The sequence below is a fragment of the Egretta garzetta genome, unplaced genomic scaffold (genome assembly GCF_000687185.1).
Source record: "Egretta garzetta isolate BGI_Z169 unplaced genomic scaffold, ASM68718v1 scaffold83, whole genome shotgun sequence".
Lineage (NCBI taxonomy): Eukaryota > Metazoa > Chordata > Aves > Pelecaniformes > Ardeidae > Egretta > Egretta garzetta.
In genome coordinates this window covers 35,411-59,095 of record NW_009259105.1, presented here as the reverse complement: position 1 = coordinate 59,095, position 23,685 = coordinate 35,411, and the positions used below count along the sequence as shown (strand labels likewise).

The window sequence follows — 23,685 nt, the reverse complement described above, 5'->3', positions numbered from 1 at the left end:
CTTCAGAGCCCCCTCCACCCCCCGCCGGCTGCCCCGCCGCCCGCCTCCCCGGCTGCGAGGCTCCATGCACACACGCAGGTCGACGCGGCCACAGTCACGTGCTTGCGGGGCGGATGCCACCAGTCCCAGCAAAGTCAGTCTGGCTTCAGAGCTGCAGGGCAGAGAAGCACAGAGCAGCTCCCCGAAGTCTTGGGTAAGAGGGGGAAGGTTTTCCTCGAGCTTGGCAAAGTCAGGGTATTAATGGGTCGAAAACTTCTCCGTGCCACTATCTGCACTGAAGGCACAGATCTCCCCCGGGGAAACCAGCCTTGTGGGCAGCATGGGCAGCCACCCCGGCACGGGGCTGCACGCCCTGTGTGCAGGTGTAGGTCAGCAAGGAGAGCAAGAGTTATTCAACAGACCACAGAAGTCACCGAAAACGCCCATTTCTCAAGCAAGGAATGATTTTTAGTGCTGAGTTAGAGGGTGGCAGGTTGAGAGGGGAGACATTCTCGTCAAGCAGGGGAAGGTAATAGGGGAAGGCAATACCGTTTCCAACCTATGGATAATCCATAATGCAGTATTAGCTTATTAAACGTAGACATGCCAGCCTTGTAACATGCAGATCAAAATTAAAAAAGAAAATAGCAGTATGCTAAGTTTCCAGGGGGAGCCCATCCCGAGGGAGTGGCAGGCATTTGCTGAACCCTCTTTGCTATCAGAAGCCCCCGAGACGCCTCGCCAGGCACAGCCCTTGCTGCTCAGGCTGACTCCTGGCTCTCCCTGCTTCCAGTACAACCACAGCATCCCCCCGGGCTCCAGCCTCCAGCGCAGCCTCGACAAGCTTTCTAGAAGGGCGCAGCGGGAAATGCTGGGAAGCAGCTCCCCGGGCCCTTTGCTGCAGGCAAAGCACTGCTCCGGGGGCTCTGACCCACGAGGGCACAGGCCCCGAGACCGCCATGCCCGGGAGGGAGCAGCAGCAGCACGGCTTCTCCTCCCGCCTGGGTAACGCACCCCAGCTCCCGCAGCCAACAACCTCATGGATGTGCATGTGCCCAAAACAAAGCATGGAGCAGAAGAGATGACTCTGCGTGGGTCCAGGGCTAGTATCTTCCGATGCACTTTCATCCACGATCAAACCCCAGGCTCAGTAGAGCTGGGTTTCAAGAACCTCTGGCAGTTACAGGCTAAAACCAGCTCGGAGGTAATTCCTTCTTCAGCTCTGTCACTTACAGCTTACAAAATAAACCCAAAAGGCACCACGATGAATCCTCCTCATTCCTCAACCATCAGAAGATATTGCATGACTCCAAAGCCAGGCGCTCAATCTGGAGCCAGTAAGTGATTACAGCTGCATTTTAAATAAAGTGGGGATGAGATGGAGTCTTAAAATGGAGAAGAGAGCTAGGAAAAAAGGGGGTCCTGGGGCTATTCGGATGCTGTTGAGAGACAGAAATTCCGCTGCTCTAAATACCACGTGGAAAAACCTCGGCATTTCTAGAGGTGACATCTCTCGCAAGCTCATTTCTCCTCTGCTGCTTTCCAAAGGGCATGGGATGTGTGTCAGGGAGCTGAGGGGCGGCCGCTGGGAACTGAATTAAGAGACTCAGAAGACTGACCCGAAGTTTCTCGTTTCATCTCCCGCAAATGCCCCCCGGCTATTAATTCTGCTCAAACATTTCACATCTCCTCCATCCCAGACAAATTAATTCACATCACGTTGGGGGGGTGGTGGTGTCTTTGCCTCGCAATGGTATTTATAGGTCAAAATAAAAAGTTGGGTTTTTTTATAAGATGGGTGGCTGTGGGAGCAGTGCAATCTGTGAGCCGAGCGTGCTGCCGCAGTGTGCAAGAAGCACATGAAGGCTGCAGGGAACCGAGGGGGGCACTGGGGGAACTTAGCCTCACCGGGGCTGGGAGCTGAACAAGGACCCAGCGCTGAAGCGGCCACCTTCTTTCTTGTGGGTATTTTATATCTGCACGGTAGCAGAGTGTAATTAGCACCTCTGCAGATTGCAGGGCACTGCTGCAGGCAGGGAGGAGTGCAGCACCTGGCCCCCCCGCCCCGGGTGCTGACACACGAAGCAATATAAACAGTAATTAGGACTTGAGTAACCGAGAAAACGTGCATTTGGCTCGGTGGAGACATGGCAGCGGGTTAACGAGACACGGCAGAGGGCTGCAGGAGCGTGTGGAGTCAGACCGGCCCTGGGCATGGGGTGAACACCACTGCCCCCCCAGCACAGCCGAGCATCCAGACTAATGTCCCTCTTGCACCCTGGCCGTGCTGTGCAGATGTTTGCCACCTCTCCATCACGAGCCTTTGCCAGTCTGTCCTTCGGCCTTCCAGCAGCCCTGTCCACAAGCTGCTCCACGGGTGCAGATGTTAATGACGTGCCTCAAGCCAGGCGGGATGGGCTGGGATACCCCACTCACCCACGCACCACGGCAAAAGGCTTGAGAGCAGGCACCGGGTGAACACAGCCCTGCCTTGTGCGTGGCACAGCCCTTCAGCTCACAGCGACAACTTCTCAGCAACATGACTAACCCACGCCAGGCTCTGCCCCATCCGAAACCAGCTTGGTGGAAAACAACAGAAGTGCACCTATAATTCCCTTTTCCCCAGCTCAGGATTGAGATTCCCAGTCTATGCAGCGTAACAAGTTACTGCCCAACTGGTACCTGCGCGTGGACCCTCTCACTGGGGCAAGCCAAGTCAAACCACTTTGCGTGGGCTCAGAGCAGATGCAGAGCACAGGACTATGGTGCTGCAGTAACCTGTTAGGCTGCAAATACAACTGGCTCTTTAGAGGCAGAGAGATCCCCTCAAATTTCCTTGGTCTTCATCTTCCAAGAGCAGGCTGCTTCTTCCCTTCTCTCTGGCTTTTAGTTAAAGAAAAAAAACAAAGGAAGGGGGGTGGGGAGGAAAAGAAAAAAAAATAAATGGGAACTGCAGGACTTCCCATCCGAGGTGCAGAAAAGGAGGAGCATGCAGTGAATCATGAGATATACAAACCACAAAACGTTAATACAGGAGAGAACACAGTTTTCCAACCTGGGCTTCAGCACGGATAGTTTCAAAGAGAAGTTTTTCCTGGGATTGCATGGAAATCAAACATACAGAGGAGTGAGGAGAGAGACAGCATCCTCGAGACCCCCGCGAGATCCACCAGAGCTCGGGCAGGGCTGGGATACAGTGGCCGAGTGCCAAGTGGGATGGGGAAGGAGAGGCTGGAGCACCTCCAGGTCAACAGCACCAGGTGAGAAGAGCCATTCCATCAATGCAGGGACAAACCTGGCAAAAACCTGCTCGTTGCAGCTACAGTAAGGACAGGAGACGGAGTTAATGGTGCGGCCGTGTCCACGAAGCCTGTAAGAGGTGGCCCGTACGAGTGTGGCTGGCGCGGTTAGCTGTGAGGAGGTCAAACACCCTTTACCCGCAGCCGCAAGCGCTCACAGAAGGTACTCTGTGAAGCGAGGGGTCCCTTCCTCTGGCACTGACGGCAGGAGGAGACGCGAGCATTGCTAACGCGTAAGGGGAATGAGCTGCGGCAGCTATCTGGAAGATCAAAAGAGGAGGAGGAAAGACGATTTGCTGGCTGGAGTTTAAAACAGATCAGAGCCAAACAGTTTCTAAATTGAACCCTGGGCTCGTGCTGCCATGACCCGTGGCGGGGATGGGCAGCTCGTGCTGAACAGTAGCCAGAGGAAAGGGGGAACCCAGCACAACTGAATCCAAGTGGTTTCACAATACCTGGTGGGAATCCAGAGGAGCCTTGATATAGGAACAGTATTTCATATTCCTATGCACAAATTAAAGCCACATTTTCAACCCTTGTTGAAATCTGCACGCGTAAGAGTAACTCAGCATATCAGCATCCCCACATAGCATATCCAAATTAAGCCCAGAGAGAGGGATGTGAGAAAGAGCCGCAGCTTCCAGGAACGGACAGGCTCAGAAAGAGGAAAGAAAGGGGATAAGGGAAGAGTTACTCCTGCACAGCAAACCAGACAAATACAGGGGCTGCTAAACTCCCCCCTTTACCTTGTTACATCGGGAGCAGTGGTGGGGCGAACGTGCTTCATGATGGTCTGGATCCAGTTGCGTCGAATGCCCGATGTCATGGCGGAGAGGGTGAACTCCCCTTCCTTCGTCTAGGGAGGGAGGGAGGACCAGCTCAGAGCAGCTGATTGCACCCACCAGCACCTTCCCACCCCTCCTAATACCACCCTGCACCCATCCACAAGCACCCAGCGCTGGGGCACTGCTCGCCAGACGCGTGGAGGTCGTACCCAGCCCCTCCACCCCCTAGCACGCTCACGATGAGAATCAGCATTTCTCAGCAATCAGGCTAGTTTTGCCGTAGCTGAGACCCTCAGGCTGAGACAAAGCCTTCCCTTTGCCCCTCCATTTTTTGTGAACCAAAAAGCTGTCTCTCAAACCCAAGGCCATAGCTCTCCGGAGCACTGTGGGGGATGCTAGGTGGCCTCCCTTAGGTGTCTGGGGAGATGTTCCCTTGCCGTGGACAAGCATCCCCAAGCAGCGGCACAGCATGAGCAACCCTGTCGGCTGTCCTGCAGCTGGACTCTTCCTCCTCCCCCACATTTTCCTTACGTGGATCTGGAAGCCGTAGTTTCGCTGAACCGGGTACTCAGTAACATCGTAGCACGTGGATAAATCGATTTCTCCATCCAGGTCAGCTGCCTGGAGAGGGAAGAGGTAAAATAAGCCATAGTGCTTTACAAGCCCAAAGCACAGTGGGCTCGCAGGGAGGTCCTCGAGAAGCACAAAGCCCTGAAGAGCGATGCTCCAGGACCTCAGCATCTGGGAAGACAACCTGCCTGGGGTCAGTTTGGGAGCACCTGGGGCTCCCCGGGGTGGACAGCAACAGGTTGAACACCAATGGGGAAGACACTTACCTCCTCTGCCACTGAATCCCGGTAGTATCTCAGGCTCTGGTCAGTCAGCACAAACCAGTGCTTCTTCCACTAGGAAACAACCAAAACGGAGCAGTTACAATCCCGCTCCTTCCCCACCAGCGGAGCCCGGGCAGCTCATCACAGGTCACCCGGCAGAGACGCCCCGCAGGGAGGCAGCTCGCAGCCTCTTCCCTCCCAGCTCCACACCCAGCTTCACCGAGTGGCCCTGCCAGGGGGAAGAGGAGACCTGAGCAGGCAGCAATGCACGGGACACGGTGATCACTGACACCACCAGGACTCCAATTTCCCCAGTGCTGCCACACTGGCAGAGCACTGGACCCTCAGCAGCACCAACCCTGCATGTGACGGTGAAACACCATGAGAGCCACGGGGTCAGTCAGAGCCTTCCCACTAGCTCCCCTGGCAAGATGATGCTTTTAGTGGCTGCACTTAAAGCCTTGGAGAGACCTTTTTTTTTTTAAAGAAAAAAGCAGAACATTCATGTTTTATCTGCAGTACCTAGAAATTGAGTTGGAGCCTATGCCTGGCCCTTGCTCTATACAAATACACCTTCTGTACGCTCCCAGCAAGGCACAGGCTTACCCAAGGCAGCTTTCAGTTAATAAAGCACTCGCTCCAGCAGCTGATTCCCCCTCTGGCTGCCTACAGATGCGCTCTTGGCCCCAGGGCACCAGGCACCCGTGGGTACCTGCAGCGGAGCCCGGGCCACGGCGCTCACAGCCACGGGCAAGTCACCCTCATTTTACCTCAACAGACTGAGCGGGAAGGGAAGGAAATCCAGGGAAGGGATGGTTTGCAAACAGCCAGGGCATCCCTGCTGCCTCAGCATCACTGCCTGTCTCTAAGGCTCCCATAGAGCAGCGCATCCCACATCCCTCCGGGAATGGACAGGAGGAAAGAGGCAGTGGCTGCTTCTTCCCTCAGTGCCAATTCAGAGGCGTTTATTTATTCCTTGGACTTGCCATTCCCCCGGTGCTCAGGAGACCTGAGCCTCATTACTGATGCCAAAGAGGTTGCTGGGTCGCAAGGGAGATGAGACTAATAGAGAATGGGAACATGAAACCAGTGCTGCTATCCAAGCTGCCCTGGCTCCCCAGAAACCCAAGGCACGATATCCAGCTGCGGGGCTTTGAAACCTCCCCAGGACCGGGCACCAGCTATTCCTGCTCCAAGGCAAATACCATTTGCACAGGGCTGGCACACAGCAGCTGCTGCCTGGCTCCAGAGCTGTACAAATTCCCTGTGGCTGCTCTGCCCAAGCGCCTACGTCTGGTTTCTCCCATCTGGAGCATGGCCCAATATTGATCTACCCGGCAAGGTCATCGAGCCTTCGTCAGTGCTGAAAGTAGCCCCTGCACAGCCGGGATGTTGGAGCGGTGTCAGCTGCCAAAAACCGGGCCCGACCATGGCACCGAAGACCGATGCGAAGGGCAGAGCTCCCCCTGGACTCACCTGCCCATCCTCGTACTGCTTTGTCAACCAGCCCTTCTTCAGCAGGTCAGGCCGCAAGGAAGGAGAGAGGAGATCAGAGGGGAGGGGGGAAGCGTCCGCACCCAGCAGACAACAGCAGCAGCTTGATAAAACACAGCGCAGCAATAAAAGAGACCAGGAACAGTTAAATTGGATCATTATACTGCGTGGAGCAAAACGTTTGCTCCCAGGAGGAACAGAGACGTGCTGTATGGTTTATTCAGGCCATCCCCTTCCTAGCACTTCTCTTGCAATTTCCTACTGTTACACCAGCATTACAGAGGAAGGAGAAGCAAGGAATTACCAAGACTGCAGGCAGTTTTGTCCTTCCATTATATACTACGAAGAAAAAATTACGTGCTACTCATGCAAAGCTGCAGGGTTCTGAGCAAGGCTGAGTTCCCAAGGCTGGAAATAAAAGGAATCCAAGCACGGCACCACTCAAATGACACCTGCTCTTTCCTCCAAAGCGGGTGTATCAGGATGTTGAAGCTCTGAGAAAAGCAACCAAGACGGCGTGGGATAACTCCTGCCAGCCCTTCCTCCCAGCCCTGCCCGTGTGCAGGGAAGGATGTGGTGGAAATGCTTTCACTCCCTCGAGGCTGAGCTCCTCTAGCAGCTGCTCCACGTGCTGCAGAGTGGAGGAAGAAAGGACGGCCGTGTGCGAAATGCAGCTGTAGCATCTGCAACGAGCTACAGCAAGGGGAGCAATGGAAAACTGGGATCTGGAAGCCTATTCAGTCAAACTTATGCTGTGCGGTGACACATCACAGATTTGAGTGCTCCCACGGTGGCGGGAACCCAGCCCCACTCTACAAAAGCACGTGGGAAAGTAAATGTCACCTTGCCCTTCCTGAAGCCATAGAGAATCAGAAGAGGGAGCGGACAGACGCCAGCCTGAGCAGCCCTGGCTGTGATGTGGCTGCAGGCAATAAACTCCCCGAGCCCCACCAGGACCTGCTGACGAGGCAGTGATGAGCCATGAATGAACTATAGAGAAAATAGCATTTGTAATGACTACATCCATCTCTGATGGAGGCTATGAGGGCTGGGCATTCTAATCTCAGCCCTAATTTACTCCGTGCAAGCAATACCATCACCTGCCTGCTTCCTCTCTGACAAAGTGCAAGTGGGATCATGGTCCCCAAGTCTGGGTCCTGTTTAAGCTCTTCCTTGTGCAACAGGAGAGCGTCAAGCAAAGGATATACATTTTGGATCAAAAATAACTGTCTCCCAACCATGCAATTTGCAGAGAAGGAAAAGAGAAATACTGCAAGTGTTACAGTTGCTCGTGGGCTTGGTATTTATCAACCAGGAAGAGGCACAGGGCAAGAATCTTCTGCAAAAGCAGGTAAATCCCTCCTTGGCAGCATTCATGCTACTTTACTACACTTCTTAGTTTCCTTAAAGTTTAAGCAAAGGTGTAGAAACAGCCAGAGAGGAAAGATGCTGCTAAGCAGTGTATGCAGGCTTCAGACTGGGCTGCAGCGAGACACTACAGAAGCACCCAGAGCAAGAAGGTTCTTCTTGCAGGTCCCACTCCTCCACGGAACCCCCTTTGCTCTCCTCCGAGTGCTCGGGCAGGCAGGAGAGCACAGGCTTTGCCCGAAGCTGCAAAGCTGCTGAAGCACAAAAAGTTTGGGACCAGCTGCCACCAAAACCAGATGAAGGACTTGATGGAAGAGATACCCACGCAGCGCCAGCCACAGCTCTGCTGCAACCCGCTGAGCCTAACAAGGGATGAGCTCTCCCTCGGCTTTCATCCTGACGGATAACTGATCCGATCTGACATGGCAAACCCGACAGGCAGACAGTCTTACAATCATGGTTGCAAGCCATCAGGCGTGCAGATTTTTCTTAAGTTGCTACTTTTATAGCAGAAGTGGCACAATAAAAGCGTTATTTAATGCAAGGAAAAGATTTTCTTCCCACTGACTGCATGATTTTCTTGCCTTCATTAGACGATGTGCATCGCCACTTCATGTGCACCTTTTTATTACCACCAAGAATTTAAAAATCACTGTTGTGGCTCTGCAAGTCTACATGAAAAGCTACTAGAGAAACACTAAGCTACTGCATTCTTCTGAGAAGTCCTTGAATAGAAGCTGTCCATCCACAAAAAATGCAGCTCATATTTACAATGGCTGTGTAATCTTTTTGAGAGATTAGCAAGCGTATTTATTTTGTTCCTGCAGAAGGGTAGTGAGTGAGCATTTTGTGTTTGTTCTGTACTGTTTGCCTCCAGGTCTGGTGAGCACTTGAAATATGCAACGAGAGGAAAGCTCAGGAGGGCAGGTTCAGCCCCTCCTCGCAGCCTTCGTCCCACTGACACCCCCTTGCAACTGCATAAACATCAAGGAAGCATCGTTAGAAAGCCAGGACGTGTGTTAGCTCTCCTTAACATGCTAAGGGTGAAGTGTGAAGCCAGGTCACCAAAATCTGCTCTGAATCTGAGCATATTCTGATGTCCTACGTGCTGGCTATGGGGAAAGCAGCACAGTGAAATTTTCACCAGACCTGCCCAGGACGGGCCCCTCAACGTCCTCCCCCAAGGCAGAGGACACAGCCCCGGTGGCTCACCGTCATAGAGGACTCTGTGGACCTTCTGTCCAACGACTTTGCCCGGCGATGCGGGGACAGAGGAGATGCAGACACATCCAGGATGGAGCCCACAGCTGCACCTTCGCAAGTGAAGTCCTGTTGAAACAGCATTAGCCCAGATCACTGCAGGAACTAGGACAGCGAGTCCCACTCTCTTGGCTCACGGCACAAAAATCCACATATTTAAGGGGCATTTCAGGCTCAGAAAAAGTGTCATTTCATTTGCAATACATTTTTTTTTTTTTTGTCCTCTCAGGCATTAATTTGTTCCTGATATACCTAAGCACAACTGGGACTCTCAGGACTGCCTGTTTCTTCTGTTACTTCACCCCTATCCCAATGTCTCCTGCCACGCCAGATCTGAAGTTTCCCTCTTTCTGTTTTGGAGGAAGGAGAAACGACAGCCTGATTTTCTGCTCTGATCTGCAGCTGGGCCAAGGGAGCAGAGCAGCAAGCAGCAAACCTGCACAGACTGAGCACGCACAGCGGTTTGGCTCCTGCATGAGCCTGCCTGTGACTCCAGATCCCCTGCTCCACCAAGGGACAAACCCTGTAGCTAAACCTTATAACTAAACACTCTATCCTGGGCCGCCGGATCCCAGGTGCCAGCCTCCAAACCCCACCACAAGACCTCAGCTGAGCAGCTTACCCGTTTCCGCGGGAAAACTCTCTTCTCGCTCCTGCCCTGCCGCGTCTCACTGGAAAGGGCAGCACCGGCCGACACATTCGTTTCCATGTGCTCCGCGTTCTCAATATCTAATGCCTCAAATTTTTCAATTACCTGGGATCGCCTGGAAAACAGAGAGAAAGGGGAAACCAGAGACGGTTTAAACACAAGAACAGCAACTGTGCTGAGCTGTACAATGCCACAAATTTAAGGCTGCAGAATTGCTTGACCCAGTGTTCATGCACACCTGGTTTTTTGGTCCCTGTTTCTCTGCAAGCTCTAGCGTGCACAAATCCAGGGCAAACCGCCCTGATCTGACATGCACATTTTACTTGCAGCCAAAGTGGGGAAAAACCTCACGCTACTCAGCTCCACAAATAGTATCTTCTTATATATCTAGGAACCCCTTGCAAAACCAGCAGTAACTTTTTATTTGTAAATTTTACAGCCCTTTGAGAAGCAGGGACTATTGAGCAGCTTTGGCTTCAGCTTTGGCTTTACCCTCTAGCCCTCCAGATATCGATGGTCCCCCCGGCCACAGAGCAGAGACACATCAGACCAAGCTGGGGTGCAGAGGAAAGGGGTACCTATGGGTCATCCCGGCACGTTCACTGCAATAGATCCCCTGTAAAAACTCAGCCCCACATGGGTAATGCCCACAGGGCTGCATGGAGTGAGGAGTGCCCATAGGTGGGTCTGGCTCGCAGGGTGCACCAGCTGAAGAGGCATGAGGAGATGAGGAGCACCCTGTGCAGGGCAAAACCTGCAAAAACTAGCACCCTGCAAATCCCCCAAGCTCTACCCTTCTCTCAAAAGGGGTCTGCACATCTGGTATGGATAGCAGGGAGCACAAGTTGGGCTCTCGGACACTGCCTTGGTGGCCCATCAAACCATGGCACACGTGTGTCCAGAGGATGGAGGAGAACTATGAAGAAAGGTGGATAGAACAGAAGCCAACCCCGGACCAAACCCAAATGGGGTGCTCCTAAGGACAAGCAAACATCGGGCCTTTGCGGGTGGAATTAAAAGCGCCGTTTCAGCATGAAAAGCTGCTCGCTGACCCACAGGAGAGGAAATACTGGAATTTTCAAAGGACCTGCTAGTGTCTAAGTTTGCATGCCCGGGGGTTTGGGCAAGTATCAACCTCAGGTCTTTAATCACAACCTGGGAATGTGAAGCAATAACCCACCACCGACACACACGCCAGCTGAGCTCCAAGCTGTGAGGCTTAAAGCTCAACTTTTAACTTCCCCAAAAAACTCGATCCGGGTGGGTTCTTGACACAAAATTTGGACCCACGCGTGGCGCATCTAAACTCGGGGCTGTGCTCTGTGCGAGCCTCTAATGTGCATGAAAATCACAATGGCAACCATATGAGGGGAAACAGGTTATCCAGAAAAACATTTTTAACACTTCCCACAAAAAGGAACAGCAGGTTAAGGGCTCAAAAACCATGAGGTGTTCAGTTTTCAACCAACATTTGCACCAAATCCCATAAATGAGACTAACAGTCTGAGCACATCACATCCCCCGGAGGGCTGGGGCCCCCCCCACTGCTGCTCAGAGCCAGGCTGCCAGGACCAGGCGCTGAAGCCCACAACCAAAGAAGAAGGGACCAAATCGGTGGGGAAGACTTTGCTTCATAAATTCAAATGTCTCTGATATTTTTATGGGACATCTGTTCAGCCCCTGCTGCCTCCCAGTTTGCAGACTGGGAGCGGGCATATCCCAGGCTCGTGCAGAGCTCCCAGTCCCCCTGAGACGTTCTGCTCATGAGATGTCCGTTCACATAAGCCAGCCTGTGGAGCATAAATCCACATCCTCTGTTCACCGACAAACCAGGAACTGTTTTGGAGTCGCAATTTTTTAACCCTTTTTACACTGGCTCAGCCTTCTCTGAGCCTCAGTTCAGGAGGGAGTAAGAGGTCCATGAATTAACATTGTCTGTGCCCTATTAGGTGAAGGCCTGAAGAAAAACAAATCAGGATAAAAAAAAACACCCAACCAAAAAAAAAAAAAAACCACATAAAACAAAATCAAAAGCAGGTTGATTTCTCATGAAAGGGGCTGCACCACCAGGTTGTTCTACGGCTTGAGATTGAGATGAGATGGTAGCGAAGCAGGCGAAGTAAAGGCGGACACGTCACACAGCAACACAGCAGGAGAAGGTGGAGAGCAACAAGACCTGGAAGAAAACAAGGCTGGAAAATGAATGAACAGAAGAGGAAATTATATATCTGCATCTACATACAAAACAAAATCAAATTCATTCCAGTAATTCGTCATTGAGAAAGGGAGGAGAAAAATAAATCACTGCAACCAAATCACAGCCCCAAGGGTTAATATCATCTGGATTACAGGAAAGAATCGGGTTTTTTCCCATTAGCTCAACGTTTCAGAGAGGTTACTGCTAGAGATCCTGGGGGGACGGGGAGGGGAAGGGTTCTTCTCTCCTCCCCACCGCGCCGAGGAGCGAGCTGCTCCCTCTGAACGGCAGCTCCATGTTGACAAAACAAGGCTGCGGACAGGTACGAAGAAGCGTTTTAAAAGCTGCGGTGCAGTTTAGTGCTTTCTCAATTACAAAGCTCGTCCCAAGGAGCTCCTCGGCCATGCAGGCTGTTAATCTTTTCCAGGCCACTAAACCCGAGCTGCAGATCTCGGCTGTTAGGTGGAGGGGTGTGCGCGGTGGGAAGGAAAGCTGTAAAGACCAGCATGAGCTATCGTTAAAAGTGATTTTATTTTTTCTTTTGATTGGAAGAAAGGGCTTGTTTTTATTGGATTCATTCATTACTTAGCAACAAGAAAGACAGCGAGTGTTAGGAAAAGGAAGAGGAATTTCCCCAAAAGGTCCACAAAAATGAAGAGTATAGTTATGCAAGAAAAAAACCCTATCCTTGGGAGAGCAGGCGCTCCTCTCTATGGGTAGAAGCAGCATTCAGAGCAGAGCCTTATATCTCAAGAAGCTCCAGAGAAGGAATTTGAGAAAGAAAAGTTTTAAGCAATTTCAGGCAGCTCTGCTATTTATCAAGGCTAGAAATACTCCTCAGCCTCCTGACCACGTTCCTACAGCAGATCCGGCAGATGCCACAGCGGACTCTTGCCAGCATGAGCAGAACGTGGGGTCAACCGGGAAAGCTGCGGTTTTAGAGGCTGCATCCCTGGCAGCGTGCAAGAAAAGCCAAGTTTGCCAACCAGAAATCCCAGTGCTCCCCGAGGAGCTGCAGGAGGCAGGTAAGCCTGCAGCCGCACACCCAGAGGAAGGGGCTCTGTATCTCTGCACCCCAAGGACTCCCCCACCTGATGATGGTGGTCTCCTTCCCAAAGCTGCTGGCACCTTCCTGAGATGTGCCAGGATTTATCCCCGCAGCTGCAGAGCTCCGCTGGGATACAGGGACCAGCATCCAAGGTTACCCCTGCAGCCCCCTCCGCTGTGATTTTGTGTGCAAAAGAGGCTTCAAGGTTTATTCCAAGAGCTGCCCCTACTCTTTTGCCCTAGGGATGGGTCTGAGACAGGAGACCGGAGGCATGGCACCCCATCCTGCCGCGTGCCAGCAGAGGGAACTCACACTCCGCTGCTCCACCACGTGCACCAAAATCATGGTGATTATCTCCTGTTTTCTGATTCATGTTTCTGAGCGGCTGCGAGCTCAGACGTCTGCACGGGGCGTGGAGTCAGCGTCAGGTATAAATGGTCAACATGGAAAATTTCCAGCACAGTCCTGGGCATGTCACGTAATATCTCTTACTGTAAGGAAACAGGACAAGAAGCCTGAAAAACGGCTTTATCTGGAGCTAAGCCTACAGGTGTGTCACTCAGGGTGCAGCACTGGGTACCTAAAATAATTCTTTTCCATCCATAGCTCTGACACTCACACTGATTTACAGTGGGTAAATAGAAAGCAGGAGAAGAGCCGAAAACACTAACTGAATCAGAGCAAGTTCGCCTGGCTGCACCGAGAGATGAAAGGCCGATCTGAACGATGCCCGGCTGGCATCTATGGGGTTGGAATGTAGGCAAGCGATTTCAGGCAAGTGTTCCCAGACATGTTAGTGGGTTACTGAGAAGGATTATTAGAAATGGTGTTAAACCCGGGGGAAAAAGTTGGCCCCACAAGCATGGAAGTGAGTTATTGTATTTGCTCAACGTCAAACAGCACAGCCTGAGCTCGGAGGAGAAAAATGAGCGGGATATGTGGACTACGTAAACTCAAATTTAAAAAGCAGCCAAGCCAAGCTGAGCAGGGTGCTGGCAAATGTTAATCCTCTGGTGCAACGCTGGACTGCCTCTCCATGCCCTGCTGAGTCCACCCAAGCTGCGGGGCACATGGTCTCTCCACCCATGCCACCCGCACGGGCCAATTCCCACATTCCCAAAGGAGAAAGCAAACGTGCCCGTCCCTAAACACTGCCCGCTGAGCTGCCCCTGCTCACCGCATGCTCCCCCGGCGCTGCGGGCTGCGACCCCTGGCCAAACCCTCCGGCAGGCAGGGACCCCTTGTACTGCTCTCTGCTATCATCCCCCTCCCAAACTGGACTGGGCTCAGCCCCGCAGGCAGCAAGACCTCTGTGCCTGGTACAGCGCCTGCTCCTCTCCCTACACCCGTCCTGCTCTGATAAAGGCCCTGAGCTGACACAGGGGAATTTTTGCCAATACTGATAAAGCAATAAAAACCTGTTAACAGTCCCAGGAGCCTGGCTGGGCTGGGAAAAACAGACTTTCCCTGGGAAAAGGCACCCATCAGCAGGCAATGAGTGGGGTTGACATTAAAAAAGGACAATCTCTGGCAGCAGCACCCTCTCCTGGGCCCTGTTATCTGCCTGTAAATCTGCTCCTCCCTGTCTTCAGCTGGCACATCCCAGCTCAGTGCTGGATCCCAGTGCTGCACGATACCCCAAGGGCCAGAGCAAGGGACTGTCGGCACCGGGGGAACTCGCTGTTCTCTCACAGCGGGGCAGGCGCTGGCCAGGGTGTCCTGTGCAAACAAACCCAGCAAGGACACGATCTTGCTCACACCTGGGCCAACATGCTGCACCAGTTCAGCTTGCAAACCAGCAGTCACCAGCCTTTCCTCTAGCCTCATTCCCAGCCAGGGTGGCCAAAGGACCTGCGTGGCATCCTTCTCCTCCCACCCAATTCCTGAGGCAGAAAAAGCCAAACCCATGCTCTTCTCTTTTATCCCCAGCCTGGCACTCGCTATGCACGCTGCCAAAGCTGGGCTGGGTTTAGCATCCTGCTGCCAACCGGTGGCACCGGCACAAAGCTGCGCCGCCCTCCCCAGACCCGCTCCCAGCTCTCGGCGTGAGGAAGCCAGCTGGAAAACAGTCCTTTAGGGGCTGGGAAGAAACAGAGGAGATGCGCCTGCTGAAACCGTGCGAGAGAGAACATGCCCAGAGGAAAAGCAGGGCAAGAAAATCAGACTGGCAGGCGGCCCTCTTGCCCGGGGCCCGTCTCCCAGTTTGCTCTGCTGCCCTCATAGCACAAATGCGTCTCTCCCAGGGCAAGCTGAGCCCATCCTTTGCCTCGCCCGGAGAGCACCAAGCACACCAGTGCGCGGTGCAGGCGCACGTGCGGACGCCCTCCCTGTCCTCCTCCGCACTAAGCTGTTTTGCAGCCTGCTGCACCCTGCCTCAGCACTGCACCCGCCTCTCCTCTCCCAGATTAATGCCATGACATTTTGAAACCTCTCTCAGCTCATTAGGCAGTTGCGTAACACACCCGGCACTAACACCATTTAGAGAGCTAACCTAATTAATGGTGCCAGCTGCCAGCGTGTGCCGCACCGGGGATGGGACGGGGAGGGTGGGCTTGCTTGCAAATACGGCCACCGACCATCACCCACCTCAGCCAGCTGTCCCCAAAGCAGCCAGGCAGGGGGACACCTGCCTGCTAGCACTACTAAGGACATCCCACCGCCTGGTCGGTGTGGATGGGCTTCCTTAAACCCACTGTAATACAAAGGGGCTTCAGCCGGCAAATACCGCCTGCTCTGTCCAGGGCTGCGGCAGGGACCCAGCCTTGCTGCCGTTGCAAGCATGCAGGGAGGAGATTAGCCACACATCCCTTACCTTCTTTCATTGCCAAAGAGCCGGGCCACTTCTTCTCTCCCAGGGCTACGGGCCCGGGTTCTCCGCTCTAGCCGCTTCCTCTCCACCTGGAAGGCCTCACGATTACTGATCCTAACGGCCTTGGGAACGTCGGCCAGGGTGGTGTACTGCCGGCTGGCTTTAAAAGAAAGGGGACGCCCCGATTTTTCAGCTCCCCTTCCTACATCTCTGCTGCTGGAGTCCTTGTGCATGGGGCAACTGCTCTTCGAGTCCAAGGAGTTCAGAGAGAAGCTGTGAATCATTCGGTCGCCTGATCGGGTACCTGGGGAAGGAAAGGGCTGGGCATGCTCCTGCGAGGGCGATTTGGGATAACTGTACCTGTTGTTCGGGGTGCTGGGGCTGGGTGGGCTTGGTGGGGGCGGCAGCTGCTGCTCTTCCAGCTTCGAGTCTTGCTTGGTCTTCTCCAAGGAAAAGTATCCACTCTCGACACGCGTCTTCCGCCCACAGTCTATCCGGTCTCCATTCATGGAACTCTCATCTATAGGACAGAAAAGTCACCACGCTTGGTTTCAAGTCAGAGTTCTGCTTTTAGCAAAAAACACCCTGATTCCACCCAGGACAGGGGCAGGAAACGAGAGCAGAGACGGTCTGGGCCTCAGCCCTATGCTGTGCCACCTCTTGCACCCTTGATTTTTCCACCCTGGCCACCCTCCACACCCACGGAGATGGTGGGATGGTCTGCAGGGAACTGGGGATGCTGGTCCAACCCTTGGGTCAGGTTTGCACAGTTGAAAGACCTACACCTTCAAACCAAGCAATGGACGGCTGCAGTCGCTGCTCTGCACCCATTTCCATCCCTGTCCTTCCAGCCTGACATCAACCACAGCTCCGTGGCTGCAAGGTGATGGACACCTTGCTCGTGGCAGCCAGGAGCAGGCGGAAAGTGTCCCCCATCCAAGCAGGCAGATAAAGGAAACGGCCGCAGTGCCCGGCAGGAAGAGTCCTCAGCCCCTATTGTTCCAGGGAGAACAATGCTGCGGCCCCGGCGCCTTCCAGGGACTCATTGGGGAGCCCAAATGTAAACAGGGCCCTGAGGCAGGGGCCGGAGGAGGAGGGGGTGCTCAGGGCTTGGCAGCACCGACAGCCAGCCTGAGCACAGCATGGCCCCGCACCCTCTGGGTGCCCCAGGTGGGGATGCAGAGGGGTTAGAAAAGGCATCTTCCCCCTCGTTCTGCCCCCAGTGCAAGGGCAACATCACCTGCAAGGGCAGACAGCCCAGTCTCCCTGCCTGGGCAGGATTGGGCCCTACACTGTGATTTTCCAGCATATGATGCAAATTTTTTCCTTCCTGAACTCCAGCCCGTAATGCCTCGCTCTGGTCCTCGCACAGCACGGATGAGGTCTGCCTGCCCCCTCCTTGCTGGGATGCTCCAGGAACCAAACCCATGGAAAACTTTTCCCTCTATGGTGTTTTTCTGCCAGCTCAGCTGCCCAAACCGGGTCACTGCAGCGTCCCACCAGCGCTCACACCCCTGTCCCTCACCTTCCTTGCTGTCCAGCACGGGATCCTTCAGGGAGCTGGCAGCCCCGGCCTGGCCTTGCACTGGGCTCTGTGCCGGGCTGATGCCGCTGCCCCCGTCTGCTTGGTCTTTGCCCCTCATTTCTTCCTGCCAAAGCGTGGACTTGGTGGCAGGGACCTTCTCCGCGCTGGGGATGTTGCTGCTGGTCACAGCCATCTTAGCAGGACCGGGCTCCTAAAGAGAATGGGGGAGACAGCGGGGTTAGAGGGCTCTGTCCCAGCTCCGCACCCAAGGTCCCCATTGGGCTGTCCCCAGATGGGGTCCCACACAGCTATGTCCCCCGATGTGTACTATGATGGGACAGGGATGGGGCTGCTCAGCCATCTGCCACAGCCACATTCCCAAGGGGACAAGCTCACAGATGGAAACACAGCGGAGACTATGGTCAGGACTTCCTTGGCCAAAGGGACCATCACTGCTCTCATGGCGATGGAGGAAACGTCCCTTGCCATGCCTCCCCAGGAAGGGCTCCTGAAACCGGCTGCACCTCTCCATGCATCCAGCTGGGAAAAGATCCAGAGCAAAGGCGAGCCGACAAATGAAGGAGACCTTTGGCTGGACGCTGCAGCAGCAGAAGGGCTCTCTGGTTTTGGTTTCGGGTAGGAACTGCCCTCCTGGCGTCGCATGCAGGACACTGTGGCCACCAACACAAAACTCCTTGGGAAAAGCTCATCCCATGCTCCCACAGCCCAGTTCCGAGTGGGGCAAAGCCCCAGCCTTTCCCTGCCGTTCAGGGTCCCGTGCAGCTCCGCTTACGCTCCAGCACAGCAGCTCTTCCCAAAAGCTGCCCAGCGCACACATGGGGGTATGCACCCAAATTCATGTGCAACGCTACAGACCCTGCAGAGAAATGGGTCTGTCGGGTCCTGGGTCACGGGGAACCTGGAAATGCTCCCCTAACCTCTGCCAAAACCCAATTTGGGATGACAGTGGAACCTCTGTAACTGATGCAAATAAACACAGCATCCCCCATTTCCCTCTGTATGTCCCCAGTCCTCCTCCACGTCCCCAGTCCTTCCGTGCATCCCCGGTCCCTCTGCCGGCTGGCTCATGGGCAGCTGCTGCCTTTCACAAATACAGACCAACACCAGGCTTCTCTCCCGGGTCCCGTTTACCAGGAATTAATTTTCTCAGTGTTATAACTAACATAAAAAAAAAAAAAAAATCAAGCTAAAAGACATGGGACAGAAGAGAAAACGAATTCCCTGCCACCAGCAGCTGCATTGTTTGTTTGTCACAGCTGGTTTGCTATGGGCCACTGATAAAATGAATAAAACCCAACCGGCGCTGTACTCCTCCCGGGTTACCTAAGAGGCCGCTGCTTTTAAAAAGGAAATACAACATCACCTTGAGCTTTATGCTATTTTAAAACAATACCCATCACCTTAAACGCTTCTCTAGCTAATGAGGGAGTCCATCAGACAACGATGCCATTTTGGTGGCCGCAACCCGGGCAGCCCAGGTTCAGCGCACGCCCCAGAAGAGGCAGCAGCGTTCACAACTCGTTTAGGGTTTGGCTTTGTTTGCTAACAGCTGTTTTGCTGTTGTTGTATTAAGCTTCTGCATTAGCAGATTTCCTTAAAGCCACTAATAAATCAACAACGGTTAACCCCCCTCCCAAAGTCTCTGGATTGTGGGAAGTTTCCCGGCTGCTTGTTCCCTTTCCATGGAGCAGAAGGAATCCAGGAGCACCCGAGCCGGGCTGGGGTCATGGGCTGCGAAGAAAATCTTGTCCGTGCCCTATCCCACATCAGCAGAGCCGCCGGTGGGTTTTAGCCCTGCACCTCCTGCATTTGCAGGGCTGTGCCTGAGCCACCGGGGGAATCTCCCAGAGAGTGGGCCCTGGCTCCATGCACAGCTACAACAAGCAGCAAATGACCTCAATTTTTAAAAAAATCCCCTTGGAAATTTCACTCTAAAGGAATGCAGCATTGGAGGTAAACAATCCAGAGTTCACGGGCATCCTGCTCGAGGGGATGCTGCTTGAGCAGGGAGTCGGACCACGCGATCTCCAAGGGCTCTTCCAACCTCAACTGCTCTCATTCATTGATCCGAAAGCCCAAAGCTGATCGCCAGCTCAAGATATACATTTTTATATACTCCTTACACAGCCCCCATATAATTATTTGTAGATATGTATTTAAGTAGACAGAGATGTGAGGGCCAAAAAGCGGTCTATAAGCAAACAGAGAAATTAACTCTTTGACACTCAGGGTATGAATAGTTCCAAAAAGGAACGTGCACCAGAATCAGCAAAACTGGCCTCCAGTTGCATTAAGTACGTCTGGGCACGCTCTGCTCACCTGAGCCCGCCGCACCCCTGTGCAAACCTGTCTTGCAACAGAGGGCAGTGCCTCAAATCCCAGATTTCAGCCCCAAATCCTGTCTCGATTTCCCAGGGACAGCAGGCAGGCAAAGGCAGCAAGCCCAGTCTCTCCCGCCACCTGCACCACTCTGACGGAGCACGGCAAAAGCTCCAAACCTGCCCTTTTCCTCCTAAGACCGCAACCTGCTTGCAAAGCAAAGGTGAAAACACCTCTAAGGATTGCAGCTAACAACTCCAGCCCAAAAGTCTGCAGCCGGATTGATATTCCCAGCTTCGCCTGTGTTGCTCCCACCCTGGTGATTCTACAGGGGGAAGACGTAAAATGATGGGGGGAGCTGAAAATGGCCCTGATGCCCCAGGCGCGCCCCTGCTGCAGCCAAGCTCTGCTGTAGCACAGACGAGGAAAAACTACGTGGCAGTGAGAAAAAGCAGAAATATCCATTGTTTTCATTTTTTTTTTAAAAATCACAAAGGTGTCCATCCCTCCCTGAGCAGCTCTCAGACATGATCCGCTGCCGGATTAGCGGGCGGCTGTCTTTAGAAAGAAATCAGGCTTTCTCCGCCAGCACGCAGAGAGCAAGCTGAACAGCAGCCAACTTCAGGAGAAGCCATTTCACAGAGGGGGATTTGGTGCTGGTTTTCTCCCCAGCATCCTCTCTCCTTCCCTGGACCAGCTGCCTGCATCGGCCTGATTCGGGAGACAGAGGAAAGATGCTTCTGCCTTTGCAGGTTGCTCCCGAGTGCCCGACACAGCGCTGCATCTGTCTGGCAGCAGGTCCCACATGGAAGATGGTTTTGCAGAAGTGAATTTGAGTCTTTTTCTGGTGCCATAGGGCCAGAAACGATGGGATGGAGAAGGTGGAGGGAGGGTAGCAAGCAGGATGGGGCCAAGCCAAGGTGGGGAAAAGTCCCACCAGGCTCCATGCTCAGCCCATTCCCAAGCACCTGGGGAGCCCATCCACCCGTGGGGAGCCAGCATCCTTCCCGCAGCCGCTTCCCTTATTTGGTGCTCAGGAGCTCAGATCCTGTACTGTTTCCAAGAAGTTGCCATGGTGATGAAATGTAACCCAGAATGATGTTTTTCTGGCTCTGTGCCCCTTCTCCTCTCTGCCCCGTCCCCCTCCTGAACCCAGCCTGGGTTTAGTGTTTCGCCAGGGATGGGGTGAGCATCCTTGCCCTGCTGCATCAGCTTGCTGGGGTGCCCCAAATGCAGCAGCCCCCTCCCAGGGGCTTGAGGATGGGCAACTCATAACACACCAGCTCTTGGCCATGGACGGAGGAGGCATCTTCCCTGGAGCATCACTGGAGCCAGCACGCAAGGGGCTGTGATGACCCCAGCCCTTGGCAGGGGGTGGCTCAGACTTCCAGCTTGGTATGCAAAAAAAAGGATCATCTTTCCCCAAATTTTTTTCCCATTGCCCAGAACGTCTTTATCCAGTGGAGTGGTGGAAACTTGATTGTACAAACAATCTGAAACAAACGCTGTACAAAACCCACCCATGGCCCTGTTTGCACCAGGACCATCCTGGAAAGTTCACTGAAGAGAACCTGAAAACCAGGGCTCAGGGAAGCCCCAATACTGTTTTCAGTCCCCCAGCACCACAGCCCTGCTCAGCCGGAGGAGCCCTCCCAGCCAGTCCCCTGCGGCGGTGGGACGCACGCCCGGAGGTCAGGCAGCCTCAGGGACGCGGCTGTTCTCAGCCCTGGCGAGGGACGAGGGTGGCCTCGGGGTCACGTTCCCCATCTGTGGGATTCTCCCCCACTCTGGCCACGTGGGAGCCCCGCAGGAACGAGTGAATCACGGCCAACCCCGCTTTTTACCATTTATAGTCAAAGTGAGCACGAAGCCACCGCTGGGTCCCTGGAGAGCCCAGCTCCAGCCCCCGGAGCTCCCAGCCTGGCCCTGGCCTTTAGTATTTTCCTTTCATTCCCATTATCTCTGGGGTCATCTCAAAGGGGGTAACCGGAGCCCAATGGAATTTCATCCTGTTTCTGCTGAAATGGCCTGCGGATGGCCAGCACCTCTACCCGTCTCCCACGGGGACCACACAGCTTTGCGGCCGCTCCTGGGACAGTGTGTGCAGGGCTGGTGCCACAAACAGCACCGGCGGGGGGCAAAACACGGCCCCAAAGCAGCCAGGAAAGCAGCGCCATCAGGAGCGTGTGACCCTGGGAAGTGACGACCAGGAATTAATTCACGCTGTCCTGCTGCCCTGGCTCACTCTGGCTCTCACTCTCCGTGCAGGCAGCATCAGAGGGCTGCCAGCCTGCTGGTCCAGATGGTTTTGGGGGGTTTTCCCCAGGAGCAGAGCAATGCCGTGGCCCCGAGAGGAAGGCAAGGGACCGGGTGACAGCATGTGTCCCCCTGGGGTTACCTGGGGAGTTGGGGGCTCTACCTTCCTCTTCTTCTTCTGATTCTGCTTGTTTGTCCTCGGATAGACTATCAGCATCTCCAGCCACCTGCAGGCAGAGAAAGCAGAAGGTGAGGTCTGCGCCGAATGGCAGTGCGCAGGGACGGAAGCAACGCTCACACTCCACCATGGGGTAACACCGCTTCCCACAGGCTGTGGACCCCAAAGCTGTTCCCCCCCTCCTCCCGGGTGGCTCTGACCACACTGCCTGGCGAGATGCTGCCCCATCCTGCCTCTGGGGCAGGCTGCCTGCAAGCTCTGGAGACAGAGCATCCGCATTTCACTCCTAACCCCAGCTTTCTGGGGTTTGTAACTTGGCCACAAGCACAACCCTGAGCTGGAACTGGGCATAGGGAGGAGCTCGGCTTCCCCAACCTGGTCAGGGTTATAGTACTCAGAAATTGTCCCAACCAGGGGGAAAAATGAGGCAGGACGGGAAGAAGGATGACCCCAGGGTGCTCTGGCTCAAACCCCACTCACTGCAAGAGCAAGGTCACTGCCAAGGCTGGCATAGGACAGGGATTCAAGCGTCCTGAAAGACAGCTGAGAAGGACAGAGCCTCTGGCAGGACCTTCCCCCTTCAGCGATGCCAACGCCCGCACGCTGCACACAAAGCGCTTTTGTCCAAGAAAGAGCAGCATGAACTTGGCATTGAGAAGTCCATCCCCTGCGCAAGTCTCTTGTTTGGGGGACCCTCCTGTGCCCTCCCTCCGCCGCCTGACGACCTGCCCCTGCATCTCTGTGAACTCCACAGGGATCCGTGGACAGCTAGGAAAAACGTTCCTGCTTCAGATGCCCCTGCTTCCCTCTCCTGTTCCCCCCACTTCGCACGCTGCTGCTGTAAAGCGTTTTGAGATGACCACATCAAGTGGGTTTTGGTTAAGCAATAAATGCCAGAAGCATGCAACGAACGTAAAACAAATTCTCCCCCAGCTGGGGAAATCTTCCTGTCATGCTGCAACTGCAAATGAAACCCGCCTGGCTCGGACCCAGAGTGGGACTGTTTCGGGATGATTAATGCTTGCAGTCAGGAGCAAACGTGCTGCTTCAAAATCCAGCACCGGGCCAATGAACAATAAATCAGCCCCACCTTGCTCTGCAATGCCTTTCCCTCCCGCATGGCGGGCAGGACCGGCGACAAAAGGCTGAGCTGTGAACCCGAGTGCGGGGAGAGGGAGAAGAGAGCAGGGCATGGGGGTTGGACTTGTTTTGGGGCATGGCTGTTGCTCCTGCCTTGGCTGGAGAAGAGGAGCTGGCTCCCCCCATGCCATGATTCCCCTGTGCCTCTGCACCCCGGCTCCGCAACCGCTGGAACCCCACGACTGCAAACAGGGCCAGAGGGGCGGCCGAGCCGCTGGAGGACAGGTCTGCCGGGCCAAGGTGGTGGGGGGGGAGCCGCTGGAGGACAGGTCTGCCGGCCCAAGGTGGTGCACAGGGGGGGGAATCACCCACGCTCACGTGTCTCAGTAGAGTGGGGAAGTTTCAACGCATGAAAACACGTATCTGATCAAAATCCCACGCTCTTGGTAGCAAAATGCCTATTTCAACCAGTATTTACCAAAACGGGGGGAGTCACAACCAAAGAAAATGCTTGGAAATAGAAATAATCTGCACAGAAAGAAATGACTCTGCTGCTGCCAGGGCTCAGGCAAGCAAGCTGCCACG

General features: G+C 54.2%; 1 protein-coding gene across 4 annotated transcripts in view; it reads right to left on the bottom strand.

Annotated features, from left to right (window-relative positions):
• The window catches only part of LOC104123093 (myosin phosphatase Rho interacting protein), a 69,178-nt gene that overhangs the window by 20,839 nt on the left and 24,654 nt on the right, over nucleotides 1–23,685 (bottom strand). For 2 of the 4 annotated variants that reach the window (XM_035890857.1, XM_035890856.1), the window contains exons 4-12: nucleotides 21,985–22,069; nucleotides 17,247–17,457; nucleotides 15,725–16,241; nucleotides 9,641–9,782; nucleotides 8,971–9,087; nucleotides 6,373–6,423; nucleotides 4,900–4,968; nucleotides 4,595–4,684; nucleotides 4,025–4,134 (exon numbers count right to left, since the gene is read on the bottom strand). In XM_035890857.1, the coding sequence (XP_035746750.1) occupies nucleotides 4,025–4,134; nucleotides 4,595–4,684; nucleotides 4,900–4,968; nucleotides 6,373–6,423; nucleotides 8,971–9,087; nucleotides 9,641–9,782; nucleotides 15,725–16,241; nucleotides 17,247–17,457; nucleotides 21,985–22,069 (1,392 nt within the window). Of the gene's footprint in view, nucleotides 1–4,024; nucleotides 4,135–4,594; nucleotides 4,685–4,899; nucleotides 4,969–6,372; nucleotides 6,424–8,970; nucleotides 9,088–9,640; nucleotides 9,783–15,724; nucleotides 16,242–17,246; nucleotides 17,458–17,642; nucleotides 17,861–21,984; nucleotides 22,070–23,685 lie in introns of those variants that run through there. The other 2 variants (XM_035890858.1, XM_035890859.1) reach the window with 2 other exon arrangements.